The 16,209-nt window shown below is 34.3% G+C and overlaps 1 protein-coding gene across 4 annotated transcripts in view; it reads left to right on the forward strand.

The window, feature by feature from the left end:
• YTHDC2 (YTH N6-methyladenosine RNA binding protein C2) overlaps positions 1–16,209 on the forward strand; it is an 80,863-nt gene that overhangs the window by 38,883 nt on the left and 25,771 nt on the right. For all 4 annotated transcript variants that reach the window (XR_008679982.2, XM_019028385.4, XM_031011437.3 and 1 more), the window contains 11 exons: positions 526–704; positions 935–1,031; positions 1,112–1,199; positions 1,287–1,367; positions 3,400–3,482; positions 8,453–8,558; positions 10,558–10,677; positions 11,045–11,317; positions 13,064–13,190; positions 14,265–14,470; positions 14,817–15,012. Coding sequence is in view for 3 of the 4 variants with exons in the window: in XM_019028385.4 (XP_018883930.1) it covers positions 526–704; positions 935–1,031; positions 1,112–1,199; positions 1,287–1,367; positions 3,400–3,482; positions 8,453–8,558; positions 10,558–10,677; positions 11,045–11,317; positions 13,064–13,190; positions 14,265–14,470; positions 14,817–15,012 (1,556 nt within the window). In the remaining variant the exon portion in view is untranslated. The remainder of the gene's footprint in view (positions 1–525; positions 705–934; positions 1,032–1,111; positions 1,200–1,286; positions 1,368–3,399; positions 3,483–8,452; positions 8,559–10,557; positions 10,678–11,044; positions 11,318–13,063; positions 13,191–14,264; positions 14,471–14,816; positions 15,013–16,209) is intronic.

Consider the following 16,209-nt stretch of genomic DNA (forward strand, 5'->3'; position numbering starts at 1 on the left):
TTTCTCTTATATATACACCTAGGAGTGGAATTGCTGGGGCATATGGTAACTCTCTGTTTAACCTTTTGAAGAACTGCCACATTGTTTTCCAAAGCAGCTTTACCATTTTACATTTCCACCAGCAATGCATGAGGGTTTAAATTTCTCCACACCCTCTCCAAAACTTGTTATTGTCTGTCTTTTTGATTGTAGTCATCCTAGTGGGTGTGAAGTGGTATTTCATTGTGGTTTTGATTTGCATTTCCCTGATAGCTAATGATGTTGAACATCTTTTCATGTGGTTATAGGCCATTTGTATATTTACTTTGGAGAAATGCCTTCAGATTGTGCTTTTCTAAAAGCATTCATTGCCAAATTTTACTTTGAATAATGTGCTTGAAATCAAAACATGAATCATATTATAGCTAGGACATTAAGTGTCACTTACCTTACCTTTCTTAGGGAATATTGGAAATTTGAAGGACATAAGGATTACTTTTGTTAATGGAAATTGACTTTGTCTTTTTTTTTTTTTTTTTTTTTTAGTGCTTCACTGGAATTTGGAAATCTAGATGAAAGTTCTCTGGTTCAAACAAATGGAAGTGACCTCAGTGCTGAAGACAGAGAGCTCTTGAAAGCTTATCATCATAGTTTTGATGATGAAAAAGTAGACTTGGATTTGATCATGCATCTTCTATACAATATCTGCCATAGTTGTGATGCTGGTAAATACGTGTTGTCTAAAAGAACTGGAGCAAAATATATACTTTAAGAATTAATATTTTAAGTGTACAAATTTTTATATAATTGCACTGATAGTAGTAAGTGAATAATCTCCTGTCATCTTATGATAGTTTACCAGTACTTGAAAACATGTGATACAGATTTTTATAATTCTGTTGATTGCCTCTGATTCACAATGAGATTTAATATTAAAAAGTCATTCTTCTCCAAGGTGCAGTACTAATTTTTCTGCCTGGATATGACGAAATTGTTGGACTGAGAGATCGCATCCTGTTTGATGACAAGCGGTTTGCTGACAATACACATAGGTAAGGGCTAAAGCCTTATATCTGTTGCTTAAAATAGCAGACAGGTCTTATAGTATATTTTCTCTTTCAATTGTCTGCAGATACCAAGTCTTTATGCTTCATTCAAATATGCAAACATCCGATCAAAAGAAAGTATTAAAAAACCCACCTGCAGGTGTTCGAAAAATAGTAAGCTTCATAAAATCTTCTTTTTAATACTTTTATTAGTTATTTTTTCTGTTTTTGTATTAACTTTAAAGTAATATCTTGTTGCAGATTCTTTCCACCAATATTGCTGAAACCAGCATCACAGTCAATGATGTTGTCTTTGTTATTGATTCTGGTAAGGTGAAAGAGGTATGTATGGGTAAGTTGTAGTTTTACTTAAATGAAGAAGATTAAGTTCTACTTCAACAAATACTTTTATTTATTATTTAGTTATTTTTCTTTTAATTTTACCTCTACTCAAGACAGCTTGGACCAGCACATGCTTTTATAAGCAGAATTTACGAAAAATGTCTGGTTCTAGATAAATTTAACATACTAAATATTGATTTTACTAAATATTCTGCCTTAAATAATTCAGTATATAGAATCAATTTTTGTTATTTTAACAAAGTATACAAAAATGTAGCTCTGCTCACCAAATACTAGGAAGAAAGTAAAGAGTTTGGTTAGTTATAGTGAAAATGTTGTCACACAGTATGGGAATTTGATTACATATTTTTTATGTTTTCCTTCTACATATGGACATGGATTATGTCCTTGTTCACTGTTAAATCTTTAGTGCCTCACCTATAGCAGGTGTTCAAAAGATACTCAGTTCAAGAGAACCATGCTGAAAGAAAGCAAAGAAATAGATAAACCATGGGATAACCAGCAGCTAAATTGGACTTAACACTTGCTTTTGTAAAAAAAAAAGTTTCATTGGAACTCAGCTAGTCTACTTTTACCTTTTCTCTATGGTTGCTGCCTTCACACTGCAAGGCAGATTGGAGTATTTGTAACAGAGACCCTCTCAAAGCCTAAAATATTTACTATTTGAAAGTCCTTTTCAAAAACAGTTAGCCAACCTTTGTTATAAAAAAAAAAAAAAGCCATTTATTTCCTTTTAGTACTGGAATGCCCAGCAGTTGTCCGTGTCCCTAACTTTTGGTAGATAACATTCGCTGAAAAAATGAAAGTGGTAAAGATAATTGATTTTTCAAGGGAAGACATATTATTCATGTGTGGAAAGCAAATTATGTCTATTTAGTGGATATAAATGATCATTTTTAATGTGAAAAAAGTAATTGCCTTATGTTTTCAATGTAATTTTAAGGAATATTTTATAGAAAATAAAATTTTATTATAAAAATTGGCCATATGCTTTATAATTGAATAAAGGTGGGATAAATTTTATGTTTTATAATAGTACATTAATGAGTATTATCACTAAAAATCTTAATGGTGAGCCAATGAAAATTCAGATTTTATTGCCCTAAAATTACCTAAAGTGGATAAAGTGGGTTTTGAATATTTTAGAAAGTTCCTTTAGGTGTTGTTTATTTATTAAGTAACTGAAATTTAAAACATGGGTAGTGTCAAAAGTTATTTAACATACAAAATTGACAAATGTAATGTCATATTAAAAACCAAATAAGCTGTTTTCTAAAAATTTTATAAACTATTATGCAAACATTTTTATTTGCTCTATGCAGTTATTTTATGAAAGGGAAAGTATAAGTACCGAGTGACTGAAATACATGTTCTAGTTAGGCTTGTATTTCTTTAAAATATTTCTCTACAATAAATTTTCACTGTAGGTTATTTGAATAAGTATGTGGATAACAATGGTTCTTTTTTACTTTCTTCATTGTAACGTTCGGGAAAGGCTAACTTTGTTAGTAGCTCAGCAGGAAGTAAAGTGGAAGTGGTTAAAAATATTTCTCCTTGGGATAAGATTATTGATTGTTATTCTTACTCCACAAGGTTAGGTACCTGAAAAGTATTTCAGAAAATGTCTTTCCTTGATCTTATTCTGCACAATGATGCAAATCTGATAGGAAAATGACATCAAGGGAATAGATCCGTTCTCTCCAATCTTGATGTCTTATGAGAACTGGCTGCCATTATCCAGCTGTGGCAGAGAGCAACAAATAGCTCAGCAGAGCACAGAATGGAGAAGTTTCATGCTCTTCTGAGTTTAGTTTTTAAATCCTTTTTTCTTAGTGTGTTTGTAACCAGAAAATCAGGGTTTATTAAAAATCAGTACTGCTGTTTTAATTATTTAATCAAGAGAGGACTTTGAATTAAACTTTTGGCATGTTAAAGTATGTTGATAACATTCTTGCTATTACCTGTTAAATACCTTTTATATTCTAACATAAAGATGGTTTAAATATTACAGAAATCCTTTGATGCTCTGAATTTTGTTACAATGTTAAAAATGGTATGGATTTCCAAAGCTAGTGCCATACAGCGGAAAGGCAGGTAATGTATATTTAATGTATATTCATTCAATTGCCTGTAAAATGGAAACATTTTTATATGCATTACACATTTATCATATATTCCATGTTCAATAAAATAATAGTTCTAATGTTAAAATTTTTATATTATTTTTGCAAAGCAAGCCATTTTGATACTTCCTTAAAAGTTGAATGTAGGTTATGTTAAAATTAAAAACTTTTGCCTAGTTAAATGTACATTCGGATGTAAGAAGCTTAAAAAACAAAACCAAAAATTCTAAACATATGCAATGTAGGACAAAGAGCTAATTTCCTTATTATATAAAAAAGCTCTTTGAAATCAACTAAAGGCCAATAATCCAATTAAAATGGATAAAGGGCACAAATAGGCAATTTATCAAAATAAAAAATATGCATGTCCTACTAATACATTAACCTCACATATATACTACCTAATATGTATCTAAATAAATGCAAATTAATGAGATATTATTTTTTGACTCTCAGATGGGCATTGATGAAAATGTTTAACAGTATGTACAACATAGAGGAAAAACATGGATCAATAGTCTTTCATATTTTACTGATGGGAGTATAGATTGGTGTGACTTCTCCAGAGTGCAATTTGAAACTATTTATCCAAATCTACTCTTTGACCATAGATTCCACTTGTCATAATTTATCCTGAGTATGCTTGCACACGTGTGCAAAGATGTATGTTTAAGACTGTTCTTTGAAGCATTGTTTATAATAATGTAAAGTCTGGGAACAGTGTGATGTCCATCAATACTGAAGTGATTAAATAAATTATAGCCACACAGTGGCTTTCTAGGTAGCTGTTAAAAGGAAAACTGTAGATCTGTGTGTTCTTATGTGGAATGAGTTTCAGGATGCATTGTTAATTGAAAGGATACAGAACATGCACCTAGTAGTCTTCTGTGGTAAGAAAAATATATGTGTGTTTGTGTATGTATTTTGACACAAATGCATCGAGAAGTCTGGGAGAAACATTAAAAAACAATGAATGGTTATTCACTCTGAGAAGGAGGATTTGTGGGGCTCTTGGAGTAAGGAGACAATTTTATTTTTTTTTGTAATTTGGTTATTTTACTAAGTGTTTGGGTTAGTTTTTAATTTTCAAAAGATAACATTAAAAAGTATCATTTTCAGTAAATATTTATCTTGCATTTTATTATAATTAGCAAGAAAACATGAAATGCTGACTTTCAAAGAATGCCTCATATACTGAAGACTCATATGCATTATTTCTTTACCTTGTAACTTCATAGAATGCCCATGAGGGCTTTGTTGTTGTTATGTCAGTTGTTTTCTTATGACCAATAGTGGCTTGATACATTAAGCTGGACGTCCATGCTATTAATAGTATATTATTGTGGGTAAGGCTGGGTGTAGTGGCTTATGCTTGTAATCCCAGCGCTTTGGGAGCCTGAGGTGGAAGGATCACTTGAGTCTAAGAGTCTGAGACTAGCCTGGGCATCATAGTGAGACCTTGTCTCTACAAAAAATTAAAAAATCAGCTAGGTGGGGTGGCACAGGCCTGTGGGCCTAGCTACTTGGGAGGCTAAGGTGGGAGGATCATTTGATCCTAGGAGGTCGAGGCTGCAGCTGCTGTGAGCTGTGATCATACCACTCTACTCCAGCTGGAGCGACAGAGCCAGACACTGTCTCAAAAAAAATAAAATAACAAATAGTATATTATTGGAGACGAAGGCCAGAACTGCAAAAATTTTCATTGCCATTTTTCAACAAATGTTTATCAAAAGTCTTCCCTGTGCACATGTTACTGATACAATGATAAAGAAACCATAGCCTGATAGGTAAAGCTGGAGGTAGGGCAAATGTTGCAGTCCATGTGGGAGTCCAGTAAATTAAGCAATTTTAATACAGTGTTATTTGTGCTACAACTGGATGTTTCCAGAGTTGTTAAGATTGAATCTGAGACAATTGTGAATAAAGGGGGGGGGGCATTTCTAAATGCCTATGGAAAGGCATTTCTAAAAGGCAGAGGGAAAGTATAACCAGGTATACTTATTTGCCTAAAGGCAAGAGTGAATAGGGAGGATGTTTGCATAGAATTTAGTTTAGAGAATAGTGAAAAATGAGCTGAAAGTTGGGGACAAGTTCTTAAGGACCATTTTGAGTTTTCTCTCTTTTTTAAAAAAATAAACAGTGGGATGGCATGAGTATAGTATTCTTTCAGCTCTCTGAAGAATGGATTGGCAGGGACAAAAATGATGGTAGGAGGACCCAGTAGGAGGCTTCTTCATTAGTACTTTCCTATAATAAGGGAGAGATGAAAGTAGTCTGGATTGTTTTAGTGGTGGTGGAAATGAAAATAAATAGATAATTAATTCAAGAGATACTAAAGAAAGTAATGTTGGTGATTGATTGTGTATGTAGGGGGTGAGGGGTAAGGAAGAGAGTGGAGTTAAGGATGTCATCCAGGTTTCTGTCTTAAAAAATCGGACAGTAGTGCCATAGTCAGATAGGGAAAATTGGAAGAGTGTTTTCACTGGAGAGAATAATTAATTTTTGGTTATTTTGAGTTTGAGTTGCCTGTAGAAAATCTAAGTGGATTGGGAGGCTGAGGCGGGCACATCACAAGATCAGGAGTTCAAGACCAGCCTGGCCAACATGGTGAAACCCTGTCTCTAATAAAAATACAAAAATTAGCCAGGCATGGGGGTGGGCACCTATAATCCCAGCTACTCAGGAGGCTGAAGCAGGAGAATCGCTTGAACCTTGGAGGCAGAGGCTGCATTGAGCCGAGACCACGCCATTGCACTCCAGCCTGGGTGACAGAGCAAGACTCCGTCTCAAAAAAAAAAAAAAGAAAATCTAAGTAGAGCTGTCTAAGAAGTTTCTCAAGTATAGGCCTAGAATTAGGGTAAGAAGATATAATACAGATGGAAATTGAGGTTATGAATATAATTAAAGTTACTTCAGGGGAGAGGGTAGTGTAAGAAGAGCAGATGGCTAAGGGTTCAATCTCAGAGGACCATAAACATTTAAGGACTAGGCAAATATAGAAATCTCTTAGAGGAGCCTGGAGATAAGTCAGAGGCTGAAGGGTATAGTGTAGGGGAGTATAAGGGGTCTTCAAAAACTTTATGGAAAATGCATCTTATGAAAAAATTATGCATGGAGTTCAAAAATTTTCTGCACCAAAATAAACTCATATTAACTTGTTATAACATATCTGAACAGGATCTCATTTGAGGCACTAAGAAAGATAAGACATCAGTTTGAAAAAAGCCCCTATCAGAGCAACATGAATTCTTCTAAAATTGAAGTAAGAGCAAATATCACATTTATGGTGACAGTGCCCTGAAGAAATCAGCAGTTTACAAATGGATAACTCATTTTAAGAAGGGACAAGATGATGTTAAAGATAAAGCCCATAGCACCAGACTGTCCATGTCAATTTGTGAGGAAAAAGAAATCTCATTTGTGCCCTAGTTGAAGAGGACCAACAATTAACAGCACAAAAATAGCCAACACTATAGATATCACAGTTGGTTCAGGTTACCCAATTCTGACTGAAAAATTAAAAACTGAGCAGACTTTCCACTTGATGGGTGCCAAAACCATTGCTTCTAGATCAACTGCAGACAAGAGCAGAGCTTTCAATGGAAATTTTAAACAATTGGAATCAAGGTCCTGAAGCATTTCTTGGAAGAATTGTAACAGAAGATGAACCATGGCTTTACCAGTATGATCCTGAACACAAAGAACAACCAAAACAGTGACTACCAAGAGGTAGAAGTGGTCCAGTCAAAGCAAAAGCAGACTGGAGGTCATGGCAACAGTTTTTTGGGATGCGCAAGGCATTTTGCTTATTGAGTTTCTGGAGGGCCAAAGAACAGTAACTTCTGCTTATTATGACAGTGTTTTGAGAAGAGTTAGCTAAAGCTTTAGCAGAAAAACCCATAGGAAAGCTTCACTAGAAAGTCATTCTCCAACACAGCAATGCTCCTGCTCATTCCTCTCATCAAACAAGGGCAATTTTATGAGAGTTTTTGTGGGAAATCATTAGGCATCCATCTTATAGTCCTGGCTTGGCTCCTTCCGAATTCTTTTATTTTCTAATCTTAAAATACCTATAAAGGACTCCCATTTTTCTTAGGGTAATAATGTAAAACTGCATTGACATAATGACATTCCCTGGACCCTCAGTTCTTTAGGGAGGACTAAATGGCTGGTGTCATCACTTACAAAAGTGTGTTGAACTTAATGGTTGAGAAATTTTATTTTTTTCTCTTTTAATTCCATTTTTCCACAAACTTTTTGAAGTCCTCTTGTATTTGATGAAGGAAAGAGTTGATCAATAATGTCAGATTTTATAGTTCTTATAATGTGTTATAGTGATAATTGCCTATCCGGGTTGTGAGCTCCATGAAGACAAGAATATTTCTATATCTCTATCCCAAAGCATAGCTAGTGCTGCCATTAGCTGATATAGTGACTTTGGGTGAATTTAGGAGACCGCTTTTCTTCCGGATATTTTTCTGCTGCTTCATAGAAAATTATGCAAGTCTTTATGATGACAGGATAAATGGCATTCCCTTGGAGCTGTGTAATGCATGATTTGTATGACTCTAATCACTGGGCCTGAACACAGTGCTTGATATAAGCTCAGTAAAATTGATTGAATTTAAATTACCAATATTCATTCATGCTTTGTTTTTTGCTCACTTTTTTATGTATGGTATTTCTTTTGATTTTTACCGTAACCCTACAAGATGTATCAGGTAGGTGTCCTTCATGAATCTCACTGTCTGAAATAATTGAGACCCAGACTAGTGAAGTGCTTTCCAAAATGATCGATAAGAGGATAAGAAACAGAATAGGATTTAAACTCAGGTGTCCTGATCCTGGATCATTTTTCTCTTTCCTAAATCACATTGCGTTTACAGTTTATTGTAGCCTTTATTCGTTGTTTGAGTCCTAATCTTGTACTTTATTTTTAAGGGCAGGGCGATGTAGACCTGGAATTTGTTTTCGTCTGTTCAGTAGACTCCGATTCCAGAATATGTTGGAATTTCAGACTCCGGAACTTTTGAGAATGCCATTACAGGTAAACATTTATTTAAATATAAAAGGCATTTTTGTGGGTGAGGGAAGTGAGGGGCCATTTCAACTTCTATGGATTAGGCCTTTAAAAAATCAATTTGTAAAACAAAATTATTCAATATATATTATGGAGGGTGGCTATGTCTATAACAAATATTTTTTCTATATAAGAAAATTTAATTCATAAACCATCAAAATTTTAAAGAATCACTTGAATATTTAAATTATGGTACAGTTTTAAAGGATATATATATATTATCTATCTATCTATCTATCTATATATATATTTTTTTTTTTTGAGTCAGAGTCTTGCTTTGTTGCCCAGGCTAGAGTGCAGTGGCGCGATCTCGGCTCACTGCAACCTCCACCTCCTGGGTTCAAGCGATTCTCTGGCCTCAGCCTCCCGAGTAGCTGGGATTACAGGCGTCCACCACCGTGCCCAGCTAATTTTTGTATTTTTAGTAGAGACAGGGTTTCACCATCGTGACCAGGCTGGTCTCAAACTCTTGACCTCATGATTCACCCGCCTCAGCCTCCCAAAGTGCTGGGATTACAGGTGTGAGCCACTGCACCTGGCCATATTTTTTTAAATGCAGCATTTTATGAGTTTCAACTATATAGTGTTCACCTTTTAAGTTCTCAGAGGGATTAGCAAACAAATTATTTAAGGTCCAAAAGATAATACCCAAATCTCACTATAAGATGCTGAGATTATCTAGTAGTTTTAGAACTGAGTTCACTGAGATTTTCTGACCTCTATTAATTGTGGGTGTTTGTGGGTGTGTGTGTGTGTGTGTGTGTGTGTGTGTGTGTGTGTGTTTTAAGTTTTCTAACTTCATGGAACAGCCAGACCTTATAGCTTCTAGGGAAGATTAGCAGAATGTGGTGTGTGTGTGTGTGTGTGTGTGTGTGTGTGTGTGTGTCTTTTAAGTTTTCTAACTTCATGGAACAGCCAGACCCTATAGCTTCTAGGGAAGATTAGCAGAATGCATTTATTTGATTCTTTAGTGTGTTTGGCTAATGCTGGCTTCCCAACCCTTAAAGAGAGACAGGATAATGTGTTAAACATCCATATACCTAAGATGATTTCCCACTTCCCGGTGCTTATGTGTGATTTTCTGTTCCTCCTGGGAGAAAATTCAGAATCCTTAATGAGCGTAAATTGCCTGTTCCTGCCTGTGTCTCCAGTCACAGGCAGGAAGGAACAGGTGATTTCTTGTTACTTATCCTCTCTTACACCATTGGTTTTAGTTTCTCAAGCACGTCTTTTTTCCTTCTGCTTTACAGCTTTCACAGGTATCTCCTCTCTCCTTAGATTCTTTCCCCTTATTCCTTTTATAGTTACTCCTACTCAATCTTTACATCTTAGTTTAAGTGTCTTTCTTCAGGAAAACTATCTGTAACTTCCCATGGTCTCAGTCTCCCACCCTTTTCTGAACTTGCTTAAATCATATTTACTTCTTTAGCTCCCTATAGCCTTCATAGCACTGACGATAATCGTAATTAAGTAGTTAATTATGTAATTAATTATTTAAAGTCTGCTTATTCATATTACAGTGTAAACTCAATGAGAATGGACACTTCCTTCTGTCCCCTTCTTTTTCTCCAATTTGCACAGGGCCTTGCACTTAGAAAGCACTTAAATATTTGCTGAGTAGATAAAATATTCTAGAATGTAGTAAGTATAAAGGGGGAAAAAGATTTTTTTTTTTTGGACAGTGACTATGAATGTTATGTATACGAACAGTGTGAGTAGATGTTGCCAATGGGAGCAATGGCAATCTTGGTATAAGTTGATTGAAGAGGGTATTTATTAAGGTTCTGGCATCTAGGGCAAAGTATGAGCTCATCTTTTACAGAAAGACATTGTTCCTTCTACTGTTCATTCTAATCAGAGACTCTACTAGTCTGTGTTTGGAAACTGTAGTTCCCATGATTTCTTTAAATGTGTAGGTTAGTATTCTTTTTAATTTTAAACAATTATTTACTGTTTTGGTTTATAGGAACTTTGCTTACATACCAAGCTGTTAGCCCCAGTTAATTGTCCCATTGCTGATTTTCTTATGAAAGCTCCTGAACCTCCACCAGCTTTAATTGTAAGAAATGCTGTACAAATGCTTAAGGTGGGTGTCTTCATAGTTTTATTTTACATGACATTTTTACTTGAAATTTTAAACTAAAAGAAAATATATCTTAACTAATTTTGTATAATTATTTTTTCTTTTTGTCCTCCTACATGTGTCCAGATAAACTAATTTTGTACTTTTAAACAATTATCTTAAATGATCATGTACTTTAAATAATATCATCATGTATGAAACAGTAGATATAGTTCTTTTATATAGTATAATAGAAACAAAATATATTTTTATGAGATGTAGTAGCAAAAAGAAAATCTATATTCTTATTTCTTATTTAGGGGTTTTTAATTATGTGTTTTGATTAAACAGTTTGCTCACGTCAAAGTCTGTTCTGTCTCCTTTTACTTAGACAATAGATGCAATGGATACATGGGAAGATCTGACTGAACTTGGGTATCATTTGGCTGACTTGCCAGTAGAACCACATCTTGGTAAAATGGTCTTGTGTGCTGTTGTTTTAAAGTGTCTGGACCCCATCCTTACAATTGCTTGCACGCTAGCTTATCGAGATCCTTTTGTACTACCTACTCAGGCCTCTCAAAAACGTGCAGCTATGCTTTGTAGGAAACGTTTTACTGCAGGAGCTTTCAGTGACCATATGGCACTTCTCAGAGCATTCCAGGTACTATTACTGTCATTTTATTTCTGAAAACGTTGCTGATTAAACACATTTCTGGGGCAAATGTAGGAATTTTAAAAATGATTTATGAATTTTAAAATTGCATTAATTTTGTTTCATTATGAAGTCACATTAATAGTCCTGAAAAATATCTTCTTGCTGTTATTATGTAAAATTAAAACAGTTTTGCTCTTTTTTCCCATTTTCTCCTTATAGGAATATATGTGTGTATTTGTATATATATTTATTTGTGTTTATGCTTCTATTACCAGGTTTCTTTAAACCATGTCTTGGGCAAGGAATGTTCTAAAATTTCAGTTAAGAAATACTGTATACTATTTAAAGTACATAGAATAAAGCTTATAAGAAAATTATATTGATTTAATATCGATTTTTCTTAGAGTTCAGCTTTTTTCTTGTTTGCTCAAGACACTATGCTGAGAACTTAATTTTGTACAGCAAAATACAAAAATCACTTAAAAACCTTTTAAGATAATGGTAATGGGAAGTTGAGGAAAGAGGCAAATGGAAAAGAAAAGATGGGGAAAATAGGATCCTGGGGAAGACAAATTAAATGTAATTTAGAATTTCAGATATGTGGGGAAGAATAGTTATTTCTTGAAAACATAGGCATTGTATTTATCCTCACATCTTCTTGAATGTAGACTGTGTCTATACATTTTTTTTTTTTTTTTTTTTGAGACAGAGTCTTGCTCTGTCACCCAGGCTGGAGTGCAGTGGCACAGTCTCGGCTCACTGCAACCTCAGCCTCCCAGGTTCAAGCAGTTCTCCTGACTCAGCCTCCCAAGTAGCTGGGGTTACAGGCACCCACCACCATGCCCAGCTAATTTTTGTGTTTTTAGTAGAGACAGGGTTTCACCATGTGGGCCAGGCTGGTCTCGAACTTCTGACCTCAAGTGATCTGCCTGCCTTGGCCTCCCAAAGTGCTGGGATTACCATGTGTGAGCCACCATGCCCAGCCATATTTTTTAAAAATCTAACTTTGTTTATGCAGAAAGTACTCTTTTTCAGACATAGAAGATTTTTTCACCACATATAATTTTCAAAAATAATTACAAGCTCTTTTGTGAGTATTGATCAATGGATAACTCATTGTTATTAATTGGGTATATTAAATACCATATATTATAGTAGATAGTTGAGTGAGAAGTAGAGGGAGATTTAGAGTAGAATTTCTATCTGTTCTTTGCTTTTCCCCCAGCTCCTTCAAAAGCAGAGAGGATAAATTATTGCTTCAGTCTTTTACCAAAGCAAGAGAACCTATTCACAGAAGAGAGCTTTTTATACTGCATATAGATGATTTATAGAAATCCTACTTTCCATTCTTAGGTAGAGTCCAGGGTTGACATAGAGATTATTTTTTGGAGGACAAGAGTGGCACGATTCTTAGATATAAGTGTTAAGAAGTCTTAGTTGAAAACCTACACTTTTGTAGAGAGTAAAATTAGCAGATGCATCTGAGAAGGCAAATATTTTTACATTGTTAGTCATTTAGGCTACTTGACACTTAGTTCTCATTGAGATTTTATAAACTCAATGGCTTTTTTAGCATTTGAGTATAAATTAATGATAAATATTATTTGATCATAAAGTCTTAGATTTTATAGAATAATTAGAATAAGGCAAATTGACCTCGAGGAATTCGTGTAGTGATTTGTAGTTACTTGTTGCCTCACTAAGAAGCGATTAGTAAATGTGTCTTGTTATGCAATTATTCTCTTTTTATAGGCCTGGCAAAAAGCACGAAGTGATGGGTGGGAGCGAGCCTTTTGTGAAAAGAATTTTCTTTCACAGGCTACTATGGAAATAATCATAGGCATGAGAACACAGTTGCTTGGTCAACTTAGAGCATCAGGTAAAGTTTTTCCCTCAAAGAGCCTATTTAAGTTACTGAGAGTACCCTGCCCATATTTCATAGTATTTCTTATGTTAACTGATGCCATCTATTATTTTTATGACATTATCATGTTGTGTATCTTATATTCATGCATGATTTGTAGACTTCGATATGTCTTCAACTTTTGCTTGCTGATGAAAAAATGCTATTGCAGGAGGTGTATTTGAGAAATCTAGGGACAGAATCTATATGCTTTTGATACTGTTGGCAATGAACAATTTGTATTTGTTGGCAGAGATCAATTTAGATCTTATAGTTATTTTCTTTTATCACCATTAATGAATACTTATTTAGTTCTGTGAAATAGAAATTTTAAAAAATTGATATGAATGCTGCTCTTCATAGTTTTGGAACACAAAAACAGCTAGTAGTACTTGAAGTCACTGTTTTTTTTTTTTTTTTTTTTTGAAGAGGATGCTAGTATTGCTATGACCTTTTAGAATTGCCTTTTCGAGTAGCAAAAAAAAATTGATGTGGTAGTCAGAAGAATAGTACCAGAGCCTGGATTCATGGGTTAGCTGAAGTGCCAGAGTAATATAAGGAATGAACCAGGGGATTTGAGAGTTGACTTGAACATGAGGAAATATGAAGGACTTTTGAAACTCAAGCAAAAATTACCATATATTTACTTGACTTCATCTACAGAATTAGTATCTATCATAACCAAAATGTTGCTAATAACAGTCAGAAGAATGGTTTGGGTTTCCAGCTATGAATTTAGTTTGTTTCTGGCAGCAGATTATGAAGAACTTTATTGCAAGAATGTGGATCTAAAAAAATTTAACCCCCAGTGATTCTTATACTTAATCCAACCTGAGCAGATCTACACTTCCCTAGAATGTTGGTTCTGTATCTGTTTTGGGGTGGGGAGGGGTGGTTCATATTTTAAACAACTTTCCAGAGGAGATTCTATTAATTATCGTGAAATTTGAATATCACAAAATTTACATGAGTTGTACAAGTTTTTGGAAAAAATACACAAAAGTATCTTTTGCACAATAGAAAAATTGGTGTGGTTTTTTTCCCCTCTAGGTTTTGTTAGAGCACGAGGTGGTGGTGACATTCGAGATGTTAACACAAACTCTGAGAATTGGGCTGTCGTTAAAGCTGCATTGGTGGCAGGCATGTATCCTAATTTAGTCCACGTGGACAGAGAGAATCTAGTGTTGACAGGGCCAAAGGAGAAAAAAGTACGATTTCATCCTGCTTCAGTTCTCAGTCAGCCTCAATATAAAAAGGTAAAAGATTTTGAATGCTGTTGGGTTTTGAGGTGAAACTAATTTAGGTAGTTCACTATCAATGAAAAATGCTCCAAATACCTGCCTGCTTTAAGAAATTAATTAGTTTTATATATATAACATTAAATATTGGAACAAAACATAAATTTTAGAGTTGGAAAAGGTAACATGTTAAGTAATGAGTACTTTTGTATGAACTACATGAGCAATGACTTGTTTTAATTTTTGCTTACGTACTAATATACATCATCTATTTCATTGAGAGACTTTCTACATTTTAAAAGTATTTCCAATAAACTAGGTGATAAACACAATTAACAATTTTTAAAATTTATTTTCTTAATAGATTCCTCCAGCCAATGGTCAAGCTGCAGCAATTAAGGCACTGCCCACAGATTGGCTTATTTATGATGAAATGACCAGAGCCCATAGAATAGCTAATATTAGATGTTGTTCAGCAGTGACGCCTGTCACTATATTGGTATTCTGTGGACCAGCTAGATTGGCAAGTAATGCTCTTCAGGAACCTTCATCCTTTAGAGGTAAATGTATTAAGGAAATAAAAATCTATTTGAAATGAATTTTTTTTTTTACCAAATAATGAAATTATTTTACTAAACCAAATAATGAAATTATAAAGATTTATATAGTAGCAGCTCTATTTTGATGTACTAAGACTAATTAGGAAATACTAAGGTATACTACTGTTTTTGAAATTTATTTATAAGGTAACTTGATGTTGATTTGTGCATTTTTTATTAATCTTGCTGTTGGGAAGAAATTTTTCTTTTCCACTTGAATTTAAATGATAGTTTAACGTAAATAAAGGTAATTGTAAAAGAAATAATAGCCACCCATAATCTCATTTTTCTCATGCTAACACTTTTTAATGTTATATTTTTTCTACATGTTTACATATTTTAAATTATTTCACCCGAACTGTTATTTTATATTTTGTTATTTTCATTACAGAGATATCAAAAATATTTTTAGTATTTTATATTAATGACTGCAAAATAGTATATCACATTCAAGTGGCATAATGCATTTTTTTCCTTCAACTTTTATTTTAAGTTCAGGGGTACATGTGCAAGATGTGCAGTTTTGTTGCATAGGTAAAGGTGTGCCATGGTGGTTTGCTGCACAGATCATGACATCATGTATCTATCAAGCCCAGTGTCCATTAGCTATTCTTCCTGATGTTCTCCCTCCCGTCTACCACACACCCCCAGTAGGCCCCAGTGTGTGTTGTTTCCCTGTCTGTGTCCATGTGTTCTCATCATTCAGCTCCCACTTATAAGTGAGAACGTGCGGTGTTTGGTTTTCCATTCCTGCATTAGTTTGCTGAGGATAATGGCTTCCAACTTCAGCCATGTCCCTGCAAAGGACATGATCCAATTACTTTTTATGGCTGCATAGTATCCCATGGTGTATATGTACCATATTTTCTTTATCTAGCCTACCATTGATGGGCATTTGGGTTGATTCCATGTCTTTACTATTGTGAATAATGCTGCACTGAACATACAAATGTACTTATCTTTATAATAGAATGATTTATATTCCTTTGGGTATTTACCCAGAAATGGTATTTCTGCCTCCAGGCCTTTGAAGAATCACCATGCTGTCTCCCATGGTGGTTGAATTAATTTACACTAGTGTAATTTAATTACACAGTAGTGTAAAAGTGTTCCTTTTTCTCTACAACCTCACCAGCATGTTGTTTTTTGACTTTTTAA

This window comes from Gorilla gorilla, chromosome 4 (genome assembly GCF_029281585.2).
Source record: "Gorilla gorilla gorilla isolate KB3781 chromosome 4, NHGRI_mGorGor1-v2.1_pri, whole genome shotgun sequence".
NCBI lineage: Eukaryota > Metazoa > Chordata > Mammalia > Primates > Hominidae > Gorilla > Gorilla gorilla.